Source organism: Plectropomus leopardus, chromosome 6 (assembly GCF_008729295.1).
Source record: "Plectropomus leopardus isolate mb chromosome 6, YSFRI_Pleo_2.0, whole genome shotgun sequence".
Taxonomy (NCBI): domain Eukaryota; kingdom Metazoa; phylum Chordata; class Actinopteri; order Perciformes; family Serranidae; genus Plectropomus; species Plectropomus leopardus.
The window spans coordinates 6,893,148-6,912,557 of NC_056468.1; the positions used below are offsets into that span (position 1 = coordinate 6,893,148).

The 19,410-nt window shown below is 33.1% G+C and overlaps 2 protein-coding genes across 2 annotated transcripts in view; one reads left to right on the forward strand and one right to left on the reverse strand.

Moving 5' to 3' along the window:
• ch25hl3 (cholesterol 25-hydroxylase like 3) overlaps positions 1-18,842 on the forward strand; it is a 29,226-nt gene extending 10,384 nt beyond the window's left edge. The window contains exon 2 of the mRNA XM_042488780.1: positions 16,082-18,842. Within this exon, the coding sequence (XP_042344714.1) occupies positions 16,082-16,457 (376 nt within the window). The 3' untranslated portion in view covers positions 16,458-18,842. The remainder of the gene's footprint in view (positions 1-16,081) is intronic.
• The window catches only part of arhgap25 (Rho GTPase activating protein 25), a 56,678-nt gene that overhangs the window by 10,659 nt on the left and 26,609 nt on the right, over positions 1-19,410 (reverse strand). The gene's annotated exons all lie outside the window — the stretch shown is intronic.

Below are 19,410 nucleotides of genomic sequence, written 5' to 3' on the forward strand. Positions count from 1 at the left end.
TGTCGTTTTTAGCCATTTTTTGGATATGTCAAAATTTGACATTTTTGCCATACTATAGTATGCGATTTTTGCCATTTTTTCAACATGCTAAATTATGATGTTTTTTGGCCTTTTTTGGCCTTTGTTTCCATTTTAAATATGTATATGAACGTGTCTCTACAAGGTATATATTATGTTGTTTTTTTAGCCATTTTTGGGACATGTCAAAATTTGACATTTTTGCCATACTATAGTATGCGATTTTTTGGCCATTTTTTCAACATGCTAAATTATGATGTTTTTGGCCTTTTTTGGCCTTTGTTTCCATTTTGTATAATAAGGTTGTGTCTCTACAAGCTATAATATGTTGTTTTTAGCCATTTTTTGGACATGTCAAAATTTGACATTTTTGCCATACTATAGTATGCGATTTTTGGCCATTTTTTCAACATGCTAAATTATGATGTTTTTGGCCTTTTTTGGCCTTTGTTTCCACGTTGTATATACTAACGCGTCTCTACAAGCTATAATATGTCGTTTTTTTTAGCCATTTTTGGGACATGTCAAAATTTGACATTTTTGCCATACTATAGTATGCGATTTTTGGCCATTTTTTCAACATGCTAAATTATGATGTTTTGGCCTTTTTTGGCCTTTGTTTCCATTTTGTATAATATGACGCGTCTCTACAAGCTATATAATATGTCGTTTTTAGCCATTTTTAGGACATGTCAAAATTTGACATTTTTGCCATACTATAGTATGCGATTTTTGGCCATTTTTTCAACATGCTAAATTATGATGTTTTTTTTTGGCCTTTTTTTTGGCCTATGTTTCCATTTTTTATATAATAAGTACGTGTCTCTACAAGCTATAATATGTTGTTTTTAGCCATTTTTGGAGTGTCAAAATTTGACATTTTTGCCATACTATAGTATGCGATTTTTGGCCATTTTTTCAACATGCTAAATTATGATGTTTTTGGCCTTTTTTTGGCCTTTGTTTCCACTTTATACTACTAAACGCGTCTCTACAAGGTATATTATGTAGTTTTTTAGCCATTTTTTGGGACATGTCAAAATTTGACATTTTTGCATACATACTATAGTATGCGATTTTTGGCCATTTTTTTCAACATGCTAAATTATGATGTTTTTGGCCTTTTTTGCCTTTTTATGTTTCCATTTTTATAATAAACGCGTCTCTACAAGCTATATAATATGTTGTTTTTAGCCATTTTTGGACGGTCAAAATTTGACATTTTTGCCATACTATAGTATGCGATTTTTGGCCATTTTTTCAACATGCTAAATTATGATGTTTTTTTGGCCTTTTTTGGCCTTTGTTTCCATTTTGTATAATAACGCGTGTCTCTACAAGCTATATATATGTAGTTTCGTTTTTAGCCATTTTTAGGACGGTCAAAATTTGACATTTTTGCCATACTATAGTATGCGATTTTTGGCCATTTTTTTCAACATGCTAAATTATGATGTTTTTGGCCTTTTTTGGCTTTTGTTTCCACGTTTTATACTATGAGGCGTCTCTACAGGTATAATATGTAGTTTTTAGCCATTTTTGGGACATGTCAAAATTTGACATTTTTGCCATACTATAGTATGCGATTTTTGGCCATTTTTTCAACATGCTAAATTATGATGTTTTTGGCCTTTTTGGCCTTTTTTCCTTTTATGTATATAATAAGCGTGTCTCTACAAGCTATAATATGTGTTTTTAGCCATTTTTGGGACATGTCAAAATTTGACATTTTTGCCATACTATAGTATGATTTTTTTGGCCATTTTTTCAACATGCTAAATTATGATGTTTTTGGCCCTTTTTGGCCTTTGTTTCCACTTGTATACTACTAGGCGTCTCTACAAGCTATATTATGTTGTTTTTTTTAGCCATTTTTGGGACATGTCAAAATTTGACATTTTTGCCATACTATAGTATGCGATTTTTTGGCCATTTTTTCAACATGCTAAATTATGATGTTTTTGGCCTTTTTTGGCCTTTGTTTCCACTTTTGTATAATAAGTCGTCTCTACAAGGTATATAATATGTGTTTTTAGCCATTTTTGGGACATGTCAAAATTTGACATTTTTGCCATACTATAGTATGCGATTTTTGGCCATTTTTTCAACATGCTAAATTATGATGTTTTTGGCCCTTTTTTGGCCTTTGTTTCCACTTTATATACTATACGACGCGTCTCTACAAGCTATAATATGTCGTTTTTAGCCATTTTTGGGACATGTCAAAATTTGACATTTTTTTTGCACATACTATAGTATGCGATTTTTGGCCATTTTTTCAACATGCTAAATTATGATGTTTTTTGGCCCTTTTTTGGCCTTTGTTTCCACTTTTGTATAATAAGTACGTGTCTCTACAAGCTATATTATGTCGTTTTTTTAGCCATTTTTGGGATGTCAAAATTTGACATTTTTTGCCATACTATAGTATGCGATTTTTGGCCATTTTTTTCAACATGCTAAATTATGATGTTTTTGGCCTTTTTTGGCCTTTGTTTCCACTAAATATATACTATAAGTCGCGTCTCTACAAGCTATATTATGTGTTTTTTTAGCCATTTTTGGGACATGTCAAAATTTGACATTTTTGCCATACTATAGTATATGCGATTTTTTGGCCATTTTTTCAACATGCTAAATTATGATGTTTTTGGCCTTTTTTGGCCTTTGTTTCCACGTTGTATAACTACGCATCTCTACAAGCTATAATATGTAGTTTTTAGCCATTTTTTGGGACATGTCAAAATTTGACATTTTTGCCATACTATAGTATGCGATTTTTTGGCCATTTTTTCAACATGCTAAATTATGATTTTTTGGCCCTTTTTTGGCCTATTTTTTCCATTTTGTATATATAACAATCGTGTCTCTACAAGCTATAATATGTCGTTTTTAGCCATTTTTGGACATGTCAAAATTTGACATTTTTGCCATACTATAGTATGCGATTTTTGGCCATTTTTTCAACATGCTAAATTATGATGTTTTTGGCCTTTTTTTGGCCTTTTTTTCCATTTTTTATACAACTACGTGTCTCTACAAGCTATAATATGTATGTTTTTTAGCCATTTTTGGGACATGTCAAAATTTGACATTTTTGCCATACTATATAGTATGCGATTTTTGGCCATTTTTTCAACATGCTAAATTATGATGTTTTTGGCCTTTTTTGGACCTTTGTTTCCACTTTTTATACTATATACGCGTCTCTACAAGGTATAATATGTAGTTTTTTAGCCATTTTTGGGACATGTCAAAATTTGACATTTTTGCCATACTATAGTATGCGATTTTTGCCATTTTTTCAACATGCTAAATTATGATGTTTTTGGCCCTTTTTTGGCCTATGTTTCCATTTTTTGTATAATAAGCGTGTCTCTACAAGCTATATTATGTGTTTTTTTTAGCCATTTTTGGACGTGTCAAAATTTGACATTTTTGCCATACTATAGTATGCGATTTTTGGCCATTTTTTCAACATGCTAAATTATGATGTTTTGGCCTTTTTTTTTGGCCTCTGTTTCCACGTTTTATACTACTAATATACGTCTCTACAAGCTATAATATGTTGTTTTAGCCATTTTTTGGACGTGTCAAAATTTGACATTTTTGCCATACTATAGTATGCGATTTTTGGCCATTTTTTCAACATGCTAAATTAATATGATGTTTTTGGCTTTTTTTGGCCTTTGTTTCCATTTTTTATATACTATAGGCGTCTCTACAAGCTATAATATGTAGTTTTTAGCCATTTTTGGGACATGTCAAAATTTGACATTTTTGCCATACTATAGTATATGCGATTTTTGCCATTTTTTCAACATGCTAAATTATGATGTTTTTGGCCTTTTTTGGCCTTTGTTTCCATTTTTATATATATAATGTGTCTCTACAAGCTATATTATGTTGTTTTTAGCCATTTTTAGGACATGTCAAAATTTGACATTTTTGCCATACTATAGTATGCGATTTTTGGCCATTTTTTCAACATGCTAAATTATGATGTTTTTTGGCCTTTTTTGGCCTTTGTTTCCACGTTGTATATATAATAACGCGTCTCTACAAGGTATAATATGTTGTTTTTAGCCATTTTTGGACGTGTCAAAATTTGACATTTTTGCCATACTATAGTATGCGATTTTTGGCCATTTTTTCAACATGCTAAATTATGATTTTTTGGTTTTTTTTTACCTCTTTTTTTTCCACTTTTATATAAAACGCGTCTCTACAAGCTATAATATGTTGTTTTTAGCCATTTTTGGGACATGTCAAAATTTGACATTTTTGCCATACTATAGTATGCGATTTTTTGGCCATTTTTTCAACATGCTAAATTATGATGTTTTTGGCCCTTTTTTGCCATTTGTTTCCACTTGTATATATACTATGATGCGTCTCTACAAGCTATAATATGTTGTTTTTTAGCCATTTTTGGGACATGTCAAAATTTGACATTTTTGCCATACTATAGTATGCGATTTTTGGCCATTTTTTCAACATGCTAAATTATGATGTTTTTGGCCTTTTTTGGCCTTTGTTTCCACTTTGTATAATAATAAGTCGTCTCACAAGCTATATATATGTCGTTTTTAGCCATTTTTGGACATGTCAAAATTTGACATTTTTGCCATACTATAGTATGCGATTTTTGGCCATTTTTTCAACATGCTAAATTATGATGTTTTGGCCCTTTTTTGCCTTTGTTTCCATTTTATATACTATAACGCGTCTCTACAAGCTATAATATGTTGTTTTTAGCCATTTTTGGGACGGTCAAAATTTGACATTTTTGCCATACTATAGTATGCGATTTTTGGCCATTTTTTCAACATGCTAAATTATGATGTTTTTGGCCTTTTTTGGCCTTGTTTTCCATTTTTGTAATACAATGAGGCTCTACAAGCTATAATATGTTGTTTTTTTAGCCATTTTTGGGACATGTCAAAATTTGACATTTTTGCCATACTATAGTATGCGATTTTGGCCATTTTTTCAACATGCTAAATTATGATGCCTTTTTTGGCCCTTTTTGACCTTTTGTTTCCACGTTGTTTTTTATACTACTAACGCGTCTCTACAAGCTATATAATATGTTGTTTTTAGCATTTTTGGGACATGTCAAAATTTGACATTTTTGCCATACTATAGTATGCGATTTTTGGCCATTTTTTCAACATGCTAAATTATGATGTTTTTGGCCCTTTTTTGGCCTTGTTTTCCATTTTATATATAATGACGCGTCTCTACAAGCTATAATATGTTGTTTTTAGCCATTTTTGGGACATGTCAAAATTTGACATTTTTGCCATACTATAGTATGCGATTTTTGGCCATTTTTTCAACATGCTAAATTATGATGTTTTTTGGCCTTTTTTGCCTTTGTTTCCACTTGTATACTACTACGCGTCTCTACAAGCTATATATATGTTGTTTTTAGCCATTTTTGGGACATGTCAAAATTTGACATTTTTGCCATACTATAGTATGCGATTTTTGGCCATTTTTTTCAACATGCTAAATTATGATGTTTTTGGCCTTTTTTGGCCTTGTTTCCACTTTTGTATATAATATGTACGCGTCTCTACAAGCTATATATATGTTGTTTTTAGCCATTTTTGGACGTGTCAAAATTTGACATTTTTGCCATACTATAGTATGCGATTTTTGGCCATTTTTTCAACATGCTAAAATTATGATGTTTTTGGCCTTTTTGGCCTTTGTTTCCACTTTTTTATACTACTATGACGCGTCTCTACAAGCTATATATATGTGTTTTTAGCCATTTTTGGACATGTCAAAATTTGACATTTTTGCCATACTATAGTATGCGATTTTTGGCCATTTTTTCAACATGCTAAATTATGATGTTTTTGGCCTTTTTTGACTTTGTTTCCACTTTTATATACTATACGCGTCTCTACAAGCTATAATATGTAGTTTTTAGCCATTTTTTGGGACATGTCAAAATTTGACATTTTTGCCATACTATAGTATGCGATTTTTGGCCATTTTTTCAACATGCTAAATTATGATGATGTTTTTTGGCCTTTTTTGGCCTTTGTTTTCCACTTTGTATATACAAGTGCGTCTCTACAAGCTATAATATGTTGTTTTTAGCCATTTTTGGGACATGTCAAAATTTGACATTTTTTTGCCATACTATAGTATGCGATTTTTGGCCATTTTTTCAACATGCTAAATTATGATGTTTTTGGCCCTTTTTTGGCCTTTGTTTCCACTTTGTATATATAACGCGTCTCTACAAGCTATATATGTTGTTTTTAGCCATTTTTTGGACGTGTCAAAATTTGACATTTTTTTGCCATACTATAGTATGCGATTTTTGGCCATTTTTTCAACATGCTAAATTATGATGTTTTTGGCCTTTTTTGGCCTTTGTTTCCATTTTGTATAATAAGTCTGACGCGTCTCTACAAGGTATAATATGTGTTTTTAGCCATTTTTGGGACGTGTCAAAATTTGACATTTTTGCCATACTATAGTATGCGATTTTTGCCATTTTTTCAACATGCTAAATTATGATGTTTTTGGCCCTTTTTTTTGGCCTTTGTTTCCACTTATATACTATACGCATCTCTACAAGCTATAATATGTGTTTTTAGCCATTTTTGGGACATGTCAAAATGACATTTTTGCCATACTATAGTATGCGATTTTTGGCCATTTTTTCAACATGCTAAATTATGATGTTTTTGGCCTTTTTTGGCCTATGTTTCCACTTTTGTATAATATGTCGGCGTCTCTACAAGCTATAATATGTTGTTTTTAGCCATTTTTGGGACGTGTCAAAATTTGACATTTTTGCCATACTATAGTATGCGATTTTTGGCCATTTTTTCAACATGCTAAATTATGATGTTTTTTGGCCTTTTTTTGGCCTTTTTTCCACATTTTTATATAAATACGCGTCTCTACAAGCTATAATATGTCGTTTTTAGCCATTTTTTGGACGTGTCAAAATTTGACATTTTTGCCATACTATAGTATGCGATTTTTGGCCATTTTTTCAACATGCTAAAATTATGATGTTTTTGGCCTTTTTTGGACCTCTGTTTCCACTTTTATACTATAACGCGTCTCTACAAGGTATATATGTAGTTTTTAGCCATTTTTTGGGACATGTCAAAATTTGACATTTTTGCCATACTATAGTATGCGATTTTTGGCCATTTTTTCAACATGCTAAATTATGATGTTTTTGGCCCTTTTTTGGCCTATGTTTCCACTTTTGTATATAAGTACGTGTCTCTACAATATAATATGTGTTTTTAGCCATTTTTGGGAGTGTCAAAATTTGACATTTTTGCCATACTATAGTATGCGATTTTTGGCCATTTTTTCAACATGCTAAAATTATGATGTTTTTGGGCCTTTTTTGGCCTTGTTTCCATTTTTAAATATACTATACGCGTCTCTACAAGCTATATAATGTAGTTTTTAGCCATTTTTGGGACGTGTCAAAAATTTGACATTTTTGCCATACTATAGTATGCGATTTTTTGGCCATTTTTTCAACATGCTAAATTATGATGTTTTGGCCCTTTTTTGGCCTTTGTTTCCATTTTATATACTATAAGCTTCTCTACAAGTATATATGTGTTTTTAGCCATTTTTGGGACATGTCAAAATTTGACATTTTTGCCATACTATAGTATGCGATTTTTGGCCATTTTTTCAACATGCTAAATTATGATGTTTTTGGCCCTTTTTTGACCTTTGTTTCCACTTGTATATAATGACGCATCTCTACAAGGTATAATATGTAGTTTTTAGCCATTTTTGGGACATGTCAAAATTTGACATTTTTGCCATACTATAGTATGCGATTTTTGGCCATTTTTTCAACATGCTAAATTATGATGTTTTTGGCCTTTTTTGGCCTTGTTTCCATTTTTATATAATAAGTCGTGTCTCTACAAGTATAATATGTTGTTTTTTAGCCATTTTTGGACGTGTCAAAATTTGACATTTTTGCCATACTATAGTATGCGATTTTTGGCCATTTTTTCAACATGCTAAATTATGATGTTTTTGGCCTTTTTTGGCCTCTTGTTTCCACTTTATATACTATACGTGTCTCTACAAGCTATAATATATGTTGTTTTTAGCCATTTTTTGGGACATGTCAAAATTTGACATTTTTGCCATACTATAGTATGCGATTTTTGGCCATTTTTTCAACATGCTAAATTATGATGTTTTTTTGGCCTTTTTTGGCCCTTTGTTTCCACTTTTATATACTATATACGCGTCTCTACAAGGTATAATATGTAGTTTTTTAGCCATTTTGGGACATGTCAAAATTTGACATTTTTGCCATACTATAGTATGCGATTTTTGGCCATTTTTTCAACATGCTAAATTATGATGTTTTTGGCCCTTTTTGGCCTATGTTTCCATTTTGTATAAATATATAAGTCGTGTCTCTACAAGGTATAATATGTTGTTTTTTTAGCCATTTTTGGGACGTGTCAAAATTTGACATTTTTGCCATACTATAGTATGCGATTTTTGGCCATTTTTTCAACATGCTAAATTATGATGTTTTTGGCCTTTTTTTGGCCTTTGTTTCCACGTTTTTTATATATACGCGTCTCTACAAAGTATAATATGTAGTTTTTAGCCATTTTTTGGGACGTGTCAAAATTTGACATTTTTGCCATACTATAGTATGCGATTTTTTGCCATTTTTTCAACATGCTAAATTATGATGTTTTTTTGGCCTTTTTTGCCTATGTTTTCCACTTTTTATATAATAAGACGCGTCTCTACAAGCTATAATATGTAGTTTTTAGCCATTTTTTGGGACGTGTCAAAATTTGACATTTTTGCCATACTATAGTATGCGATTTTTGGCCATTTTTTCAACATGCTAAATTATGATGTTTTTGGCCCTTTTTGGCCTTGTTTCCACTTTTTATATACTAATACGCATCTCTACAAGCTATAATATGTCGTTTTTAGCCATTTTTTGGGACATGTCAAAATTTGACATTTTTGCCATACTATAGTATGCGATTTTTGGCCATTTTTTTCAACATGCTAAATTATGATGTTTTTGGCCCTTTTTTGGCCTTTGTTTCCACTTTTTGTATAATAGCGTCGTGTCTCTACAAGTATAATATGTTGTTTTTAGCCATTTTTAGGACGTGTCAAAATTTGACATTTTTTGCCATACTATAGTATGCGATTTTTGGCCATTTTTTCAACATGCTAAATTATGATGTTTTTTGGCCTTTTTTGACCTTGTTTCCACTTTTATATACTACTACGCGTCTCTACAAGCTATATAATATGTTGTTTTTAGCCATTTTTGGGACATGTCAAAATTTGACATTTTTGCCATACTATAGTATGCGATTTTTGGCCATTTTTTCAACATGCTAAATTATGATGTTTTTGGCCCTTTTTTGGCCTTTGTTTCCATTTTGTATAATAAGTCTTGTCTCTACAAGGTATAATATGTTGTTTTTAGCCATTTTTGGGACATGTCAAAATTTGACATTTTTGCCATACTATAGTATGCGATTTTTTTGGCCATTTTTTCAACATGCTAAATTATGATGTTTTTGGCCTTTTTTTGACCTTTGTTTCCACTGTTGTTGTATATACTACGTCTCTACAAGGTATAATATGTGTTTTTAGCCATTTTTTGGACGTGTCAAAATTTGACATTTTTGCCATACTATAGTATGCGATTTTTGGCCATTTTTTCAACATGCTAAATTATGATGTTTTGGCCTTTTTTTGGCCTTTGTTTCCACTTAAATATACAATGACGCGTCTCTACAAGCTATATATTATGTTGTTTTTAGCCATTTTTTGGGACATGTCAAAATTTGACATTTTTGCCATACTATAGTATGCGATTTTTGGCCATTTTTTCAACATGCTAAATTATGATGTTTTTTGGCCTTTTTTGGCCTTTGTTTCCATTTTGTATATATATAAGCATGTCTCTACAAGCTATAATATGTTGTTTTTAGCCATTTTTGGGACGTGTCAAAATTTGACATTTTTGCCATACTATAGTATGCGATTTTTGGCCATTTTTTCAACATGCTAAATTATGATGTTTTTGGCCTTTTTTGGCCTTTGTTTCCACTTTTATATACTACTACGAGGCGTCTCTACAAGTATAATATGTTGTTTTTAGCCATTTTTGGGACGTGTCAAAAAATTTGACATTTTTGCCATACTATAGTATGCGATTTTTGGCCATTTTTTCAACATGCTAAATTATGATGTTTTTGCCTTTTTTTGACCTCTGTTTCCACTTTTTTATATACTAATACGCGTCTCTACAAGTATAATATGTGTTTTTAGCCATTTTTGGGACATGTCAAAATTTGACATTTTTTTGCCATACTATAGTATGCGATTTTTGGCCATTTTTTTCAACATGCTAAATTATGATGTTTTTGGCCTTTTTTGGCCTTGTTTTCCACTTGTATACTATACAATGACGCGTGTCTACAAGGCTATAATATGTTTTTTAGCCATTTTTGGGACATGTCAAAATTTGACATTTTTGCCATACTATAGTATGCGATTTTTGGCCATTTTTTTCAACATGCTAAATTATGATGTTTTTGGCCCTTTTTGGCCCTTTGTTTCCACTTTGTACTATAACGCGTCTCTACAAGCTATATTATGTCGTTTTTAGCCATTTTTTGGACGTGTCAAAATTTGACATTTTTGCCATACTATAGTATGCGATTTTTGGCCATTTTTTCAACATGCTAAATTATGATGTTTTTGGCCTTTTTTGGCCTTTGTTTTTTATACAATAGGCTGTTCTACAAGCTATATTATGTGTTTTTTAGCCATTTTTAGGACGGTCAAAATTTGACATTTTTGCCATACTATAGTATGCGATTTTGGCCATTTTTTCAACATGCTAAATTATGATGTTTTTGGCCTTTTTTGGCCTTTGTTTCACTTTGTATACAATGAGCGCTCTACAAAGCTATAATATGTAGTTTTTAGCCATTTTTGGGACATGTCAAAATTTGACATTTTTGCCATACTATAGTATGCGATTTTTGGCCATTTTTCAACAACATGCTAAATTATGATGTTTTTGGCCTTTTTTGGCCTCTGTTTCCACTTTGTATACTATAACGCATCTCTACAAGGTATAATATGTGTTTTTAGCCATTTTTGGGACATGTCAAAATTTGACATTTTTTGCCATACTATAGTATGCGATTTTTGGCCATTTTTTCAACATGCTAAATTATGATGTTTTTGGCCTTTTTTGGCCTATGTTTCCACTTTTTATACAATATAACGCGTGTCTCTACAAGCATATAATATGTTGTTTTTAGCCATTTTTGGGACGTGTCAAAATTTGACATTTTTGCCATACTATAGTATGCGATTTTTTGGCCATTTTTTCAACATGCTAAATTATGATGTTTTTGGCCTTTTTTGACCTTTGTTTCCACGTTTTATATACAACGACGTGTCTCTACAAGGTATAATATGTAGTTTTTTTAGCCATTTTTGGGAGTGTCAAAATTTGACATTTTTTGCCATACTATAGTAGTATGCGATTTTTGGCCATTTTTTCAACATGCTAAATTATGATGTTTTTTGGGCCTTTTTTGACCTCTGTTTCCACTTTTATATACTACGAACGCGTCTACAAGGTATAATATGTAGTTTTTAGCCATTTTTTTGGGACATGTCAAAATTTGACATTTTTGCCATACTATAGTATGCGATTTTTGGCCATTTTTTTCAACATGCTAAATTATGATGTTTTTGGCCTTTTTTGGCCTTTGTTTCCATTTTTTGTATAATAAGGCTTGTCTCTACAAGCTATAATATGTAGTTTTTAGCCATTTTTGGGACGTGTCAAAATTTGACATTTTTTGCCATACTATATAGTATGCGATTTTTGCCATTTTTTCAACATGCTAAATTATGATGTTTTTGGCCCTTTTTTGGCCTTTTTTCCACTTTGTATACTATAACGCATCTCTACAAGGTATAATATGTAGTTTTTAGCCATTTTTGGGACGTGTCAAAATTTGACATTTTTGCCATACTATAGTATGCGATTTTTTTGGCCATTTTTTCAACATGCTAAATTATGATGTTTTTGGCCTTTTTTGGCCTCTGTTTTCCACGTTTTATACAACTACGTGTCTCTACAAGGTATAATATATGTGTTTTTTAGCCATTTTTGGGACGTGTCAAAATTTGACATTTTTGCCATACTATAGTATGCGATTTTTGGCCATTTTTTCAACATGCTGCTAAATTATGATGTTTTTTGGCCCTTTTTTTGGCCTATGTTTCTTTTTTATATAATAAGTCTTGTCTCTACAAGGTATAATATGTGTTTTTAGCCATTTTTGGGACGTGTCAAAATTTGACATTTTTTTGCCATACTATAGTATGCGATTTTTGGCCATTTTTTCAACATGCTAAATTATGATGTTTTTGGGCCTTTTTTTGACCTTTTTTCCACGTTTTATACTGCTACGCATCTCTACAAGGTATAATATGTAGTTTTTAGCCATTTTTGGGACATGTCAAAATTTGACAACATTTTTGCCATACTATAGTATGCGATTTTTTGGCCATTTTTTTTTCAACATGCTAAATTATGATGTTTTTGGCCTTTTTTGGCCTTGTTTCCATTTTGTATAATAATACGTGTCTCTACAAGGTATAATATGTTGTTTTAGCCATTTTTGGGACGTGTCAAAATTTGACATTTTTGCCATACTATAGTATGCGATTTTTGGCCATTTTTTCAACAAGCTAAATTATGATGTTTTTGGCCCTTTTTTGACCCTTTTTTCCACGTTTTATACAACTACGTGTCTCTACAAGGTATATATGTCGTTTTTTTAGCCATTTTTGGACGTGTCAAAATTTGACATTTTTGCCATACTATAGTATGCGATTTTTGGCCATTTTTTCAACATGCTAAATTATGATGTTTTTGGCCTTTTTTGACCTCTGTTTCCACTTTTATACAATAACGCGTCTCTACAAGGTATAATATGTAGTTTTAAGCCATTTTTGGTACGTGTCAAAATTTGACATTTTTGCCATACTATAGTATGCGATTTTTTGCTCATTTTTTTCAACATGCTAAATTTATGATGTTTTTGGCCTTTTTTTGGCCTATGTTTCCATTTTGTATAATAAGTCTTGTCTCTACAAGGTATAATATGTAGTGTTTTTAGCCATTTTTGGGACGTGTCAAAATTTGACATTTTTGCCATACTATAGTATGCGATTTTTGCTCATTTTTTTTCAACATGCTAAATTATGATGTTTTTGGCCCTTTCTGACCTCTGTTTCCACGTTGTATACTGCTACGCATCTCTACGAGGTATAATATGTAGTTTTTAGCCATTTTTGGGACATGTCAAAATTCAACATTTTTGCCATACTATAGTATGTGATTTTTGGCCATTTTTTTCAACATGCTAAATTATGATGTTTTTGGCCTTTTTTTGGCCTATGTTTCCATTTTGTATAATAAGTCGTGTCTCTACAAGGTATAATATATTGTTTTGAGCCATTTTTGGTACGTGTCAAAATTTGACATTTTTGCCATACTATAGTATGCGATTTTTGGCCATTTTTTCAACAAGATAAATTATGATGTTTTGGCCCTTTTTGACCTCTGTTTCCACGTTGTATACCACTACGCGTCTCTACAAGCTATATTATATTGTTTTCAGCCATTTTTGGGACATGTCAAAATTTGACATTTTTGTCATACTATAGTATACGATTTTTGGCCAATTTTTCAACAAGCTAAATTATGATGTTTTTTGGCCCTTTCTGACCTCTGTTTTCCACGTTGTATACTACTACGCGTCTCTACGAGGTATAATATGTAGTTTTTTAGCCATTTTTGGGACATGTCAAAATTTGACATTTTTGTCATACTATAGTATGCGATTTTTGCTCATTTTCAACAAGCTAAATTATGATGTTTTTTGGCCCTTTTTGGCCTATGTTTCCATTTTGTATAATAAGTCGTGTCTCTACAAGGTATAATATGTTGTTTTTTAGCCATTTTTGGTACGTGTCAAAATTGGACATTTTTGCCAAACGAAAGAATGCAATTTTTGGCCATTTTTTCAACAAGCTAAATTATGATGTTTTTGGCCCTTTCTGACCTCTGTTTCCACGTTGTATACTACTACCCGTCTCTACGAGGTATAATATGTAGTTTTTAGCCATTTTTGGGACATGTCAAAATTTGACATTTTTGTCATACTATAGTATGCGATTTTTGGCGATTTTTTCTGCATGCTAAATTATGATGTTTCATGCCCTTTTTGACCTCTGTTTCCACGTTTTTATACTACTACGCATTTCTACAAGGTATAATTGTAGTTTTTTAGCCATTTTTGGGACATGTCAAAATTTGACATTTTTGTCATACTATAGTATGCGATTTTTGGCCATTTTTTCAACATGCTAAATTATAATGTTTTTGGCCCTTTTTGACCTCTGTTTCCACGTTGTATACCACTACGTGTCTATAAGGTATAATATGTTGTTTTTAGCCATTTTTGGGACATGTCAAAATTTGACATTTTTGCCATAATATAGTATGCGATTTTTGGCCATTTTTTCAACATGCCAAATTACGACGTTTTTGGCCCTTTTTGACCTCTGTTTCCACGTTGTATACTACTACGCGGCTCTACAAGGTATAATATGAAATTTTTAGCCATTTTTTGGGAAATGTCAAAATTTGAAATTTTTGTCATACTATAGTATGCGATTTTTGGCCATTATTTCAACATGCTAAATTATGATGTTTTTGGCCCTTTTTGACCTCTGTTTCTACGTTGTATACTACTATGTGTTTCCAAAAAGTATAATATGTAGTTTTTAGCCATTTTTGGGAAATGTCAAAATTTGACATTTTTGTCATACTATAGCCATTTTTTCTACATGCTAAATTATGATGTTTCTGGCCCTTTTTGACCTCTGTTTCCACGTTGTATACTACTACGCGTCTCTACAAGATACAATAGGTAGTATTTAGCCATTTTTTGGACATGTCAAAATTTGACATTTTTGCCATAATATATTTGGCGATTTTTTGCCATTTTTTCAACATGCCAAATTACGACGTTTTTGGCCCTTTTTGACCTCTGTTTCCACGTTGTATACTACTACGCGTCTCTACAAGGTATAATATGAAATTTTTAGCAATTTTTGGTACGTGTCAAAATTTGAAATTTTTGTCATACTATAGTATGCGATTTTTGGCCATTTTTTCTACATGCTAAATTATGATGTTTCTGGTCCTTGTTGACCTCTGTTTCCATGTTGTATACTACTACGCATCTCTACAAGGTATAATATGTAGTTTTTAGCCATTTTTGGGACATGTCAAAATTTGACATTTTTGTCATACTATAGGATGCGAGTTTTTGGCCATTTTTTCAACATGCTAAATTATGACGCTTTTGGCCCTTTTTGGTCCATGTTTCCATGTTGTATAATACGACGCGTCTCTACATGGTATAATATGCAGTTTTTAGCCATTTTTGGGACATGTCAAAATTTGAAATTTTTGTCATACTATAGTATGCGATTTTTGGCCATTTTTTCAACATGCTAAATTATGATGTTTTTAATCTTATTTGACCTCTGTTTCCACGTTGTATACTACTACGCGTCTCTACAAGGTAAAATATGTAGTTTTCAACCATTTTTATGACATGTCAAAATTTGACATTTTTTGACATACTATACTATGTTGTTTTCTGGAATTTGTTAGACATGCTCAATTGTGACGTTTTTGACTTGTTTTTCTTCTATTTTCCCCACTTTTTACACTATGATGCATCTGTACAAGCTACGATATGTCGTTTTTTTAGCCATTTTTATTGAAATCTGACATTTTTCGACATACTTTAATATGGCGTTTTTGGACATTTCTTTGAAATGCTAAATTGTGACTTTTTTGGCTTTTTTAGCCTTAATTTCCACTTACTATGCCAAGAGTGTAAGCTAAAATAGCTGTCTATGTGCTCTTCATTAGGGTTCCCTGGCTCTACCGCAACATCCACCAGCAGCACCACCAGCACCACATACCCTTTGCTCTGGCAGCTCAGGACAGCAGCCCACTGGAGCTGTTATTGCTGCTGCTGCTGGCTCTTAACAGTGCCTGGCTGGTAGGCTGCCACCCTCTGAGTGAGGCTGTTTTCCACCTCGTCAACAGCTGGCTGGCTGTGGAGGACCACTGTGGCTACAACCTGCCCTGGGCTCTGCACAGACTGCTGCCCTGTCTGGGAGGAGCCCCCTGCCATCAAGCCCATCACACACTCCACAGTGTCAACTACGCCCCTTATTTCACCCACTGGGACCTCCTCTTTGGCACATACCGTGCCCCAGTGCAGTATTTACAAGCAGAGTGACAAAACTGTTGCACATAGCAAACTGAGGATTTCTCAAGTTACAGCAAAGCCGTCAAATGAAGGATTCAGTTTACAACAAATTGACCATTGTAATTTCAGCCACCCACTCCTACAGTATCAAGACATTATGAGAGTTGTAGCTACAAATTGCCTTTTATAAGAAAATGATTGAAATCTATTTTATTCTCTAAACAAGACTTCATACTTTTTATTTCTTTGTCAACGATCTGAGTATTCACTAATGAGCAAACTTAATGTTCACATACTTTATTTACAATATGAAGCCAACAATGGCACTGTAGCACTCAAATCTACAGCTGCTCTGAATCAAGTGCATGCTGCACCAGATGAGGAGAGCAGAGGGACGACATAACAAATCAAGACAATGAAACAATGGACAAATGCTTCAAACAATGTGCAGCTCATTTGCCTTCGTGATATGGGAGTGCTTTTGGATGGATTCACATGCTTTCATTTAGTAGGCGCTCATAGGTAAAGGGAAGATTACATATTGAGCAGATGTCTGCTGATATTCACACATTCAAGGCTACTCAAAGAGAAGTTTGAGGTACTCTCAAATTGGTATGGTTAATTGGAAGCTACAGCCAAAAGAAAGTTAGCTTAACTTAGCATAAACACTGGAAATGGGAAAACAGCGAGCACGCCTCAGCAGAGACTCCAGGAAGTGACGACACCTGGCACATAAAATGTAAAACAACAAAACTTATGTAAAGATGAAACTAACATGTATAGGTATAGAAATGTTAAAATGTTAATTGGTGGGCTTAAGGTCCTGAAATGTGAATCTTTATCATTTTATTTCTAGCAAGAGCCAATAGTCTTCCTCTGGGACAGAAATATGAAGCCAACAGCAGTGCCAAAAACTGCAGTTCCTCAAATAGCCACTTGAGGCTTGCTCCAAAAGCTAGTCAATCCCCATAGACCCCCATGTTAAAATGCTGAACTTTACAGCAGGAGTAAACATGTGTACAGCCTGGTACAAATAGTCTTTATAGCTAATTTCAACATCCATTACAACTTTACATTTAAATGTTATCAAGACTTAAAGTTCTACATAAGTAAGGTCGCTTCAGGTGACAAGTGGGCATTTGTTGGCAAGTTGCTATCACGCCAATGTTGATTAGCCAATGCAACCATGGTGCAACCCAGATTAACAAAGTATAGGCATAGCTGTGACTGTCTCTATTTCAACGCGCTTTTGGTCCATGAAAGTTAATTATTACTTGTTCAACATTTGGTTGTACTATAAGACCCTCTTGTGAATCTGATATTCAGTTTTTCCTGTAAATACATTTTGTTTAATTGGTGTTAAGCCTGGTTTAACAGTGCAAATTAGCATTAGCATCATCACAGATAACTATGTTGTTAAATCCACCGTCCTAACTAAGCCAGAAGCTAGCGTTATCTCCAGCCTCGTTACCAAATATGGTAAATCCAAAATTCCAAGAAGGCGCCGGCAAAAGCGCCCAACTCAAGGCATCAAAATAGGATGGTTTATGCTAAGATAAGCTAAATTGACAGCTGGCTGCAGCTTAATATTTACCATATAGATGTAAGGGTAGTATGTTTCTTGTAATCTAACTCTTAGAGGGAAGGCAAATAAGCATATTTCCCATTTTTAATATAGCTAAATCATTTGATATTTGTCTTTCAATTATCATGAAAGGTAAAGCAAGTTGTGCAAATTCTAAATATTGTATTTGGACTGTCTACCATTTAGGATTAATGTAAATATTTTGAAGTGAACATTCCTATTTGAGCCAAATATTTATGTATGTTGTTGTATGTTTGTATTTTGTAAAGATTCTGCTATGTTCAATGCTCTATTTGGTCACTTAAGTATGAGAAAATGTATGAAAGCGGGACACTGGTTTGGTGTTTTGATGTTGGCCTCAGGTTCAAGTTTCTGCTGTGCTGCTGTGGTGAGTGATTTGTATGCCCTGGGCCCCTCAGCTTCCTACCCCGTCTGTTAACAGATTCCATATGGATTTGGCCGAGCAATGAAAACCACATGTTTTTAGAGATGACAAGTCTTTTAGTCCCTTTGTGCATCTGTAACCTTTGTAATTTGTTTTACAAGGGAGGAATGGCAATCAATACCTTTAAAAATCCGACAATAACAACATGCTCAGGGTTTATTTCCCACAGAATTGAGCTGGAGTTATGCCAGGTGATTTCTGGCTACCTTTCCATCATGCTGTGCTCACATGAAAAAAAGGACAGCAAAGAGGTCCAGATTGCTCAACTTTCCTACACTTCACCACAGTGAGGTATGGGGTCTAACACTGAATGAAATGGTGTCAAATGCATTTCCTGTAAAGAGACAAGTATATTTCGCATTATTTTACCTTCGCAATGATGTGTCTTTTTCAACATGATTTTAACATGTAATAATAAAACACATTTTTCTCATACTCTTGCCTCTCAATAACAACCTTTTATATATTTTTTGAGGGTCTCTGGTCAGCGAAAGTCATTAGTTTTAATGAAGAGTGACAGTTGTGCCGTTCTTTTTGTGCTGACTTAAAGTGAAGACATTGTTCTGAGAAAGCAGTCTCGTCATCCTACAGTATTAACTACACTGAACATCTGTTTTTCATTTCTAACTCTTCCAAAGTACCAATATTTCGCAAGATCAGACTTGAATGCAAATTGCTAAAAGGTGTTTGAAAAAGTGGAGGAGCTTTTGCATATGGTCACAAAGCAATGTTTAAGCAGTGTAATATTCTTGGGAAATTGGAGGACAGAGCACGACATGAGTGCTGGGTGGTGATGTTGCCAAGAGATGGAATGATAAACATGTGACCCAAAACGGAAACAATCAGGCCCTATTACAGACCCCACGTCAGAGTCAGGGTGAGTCATGCAGCTTTGAATGACACACACCAACATGCACAGCGAAACACACGTCCACATCCTGCAGCTGACGTCA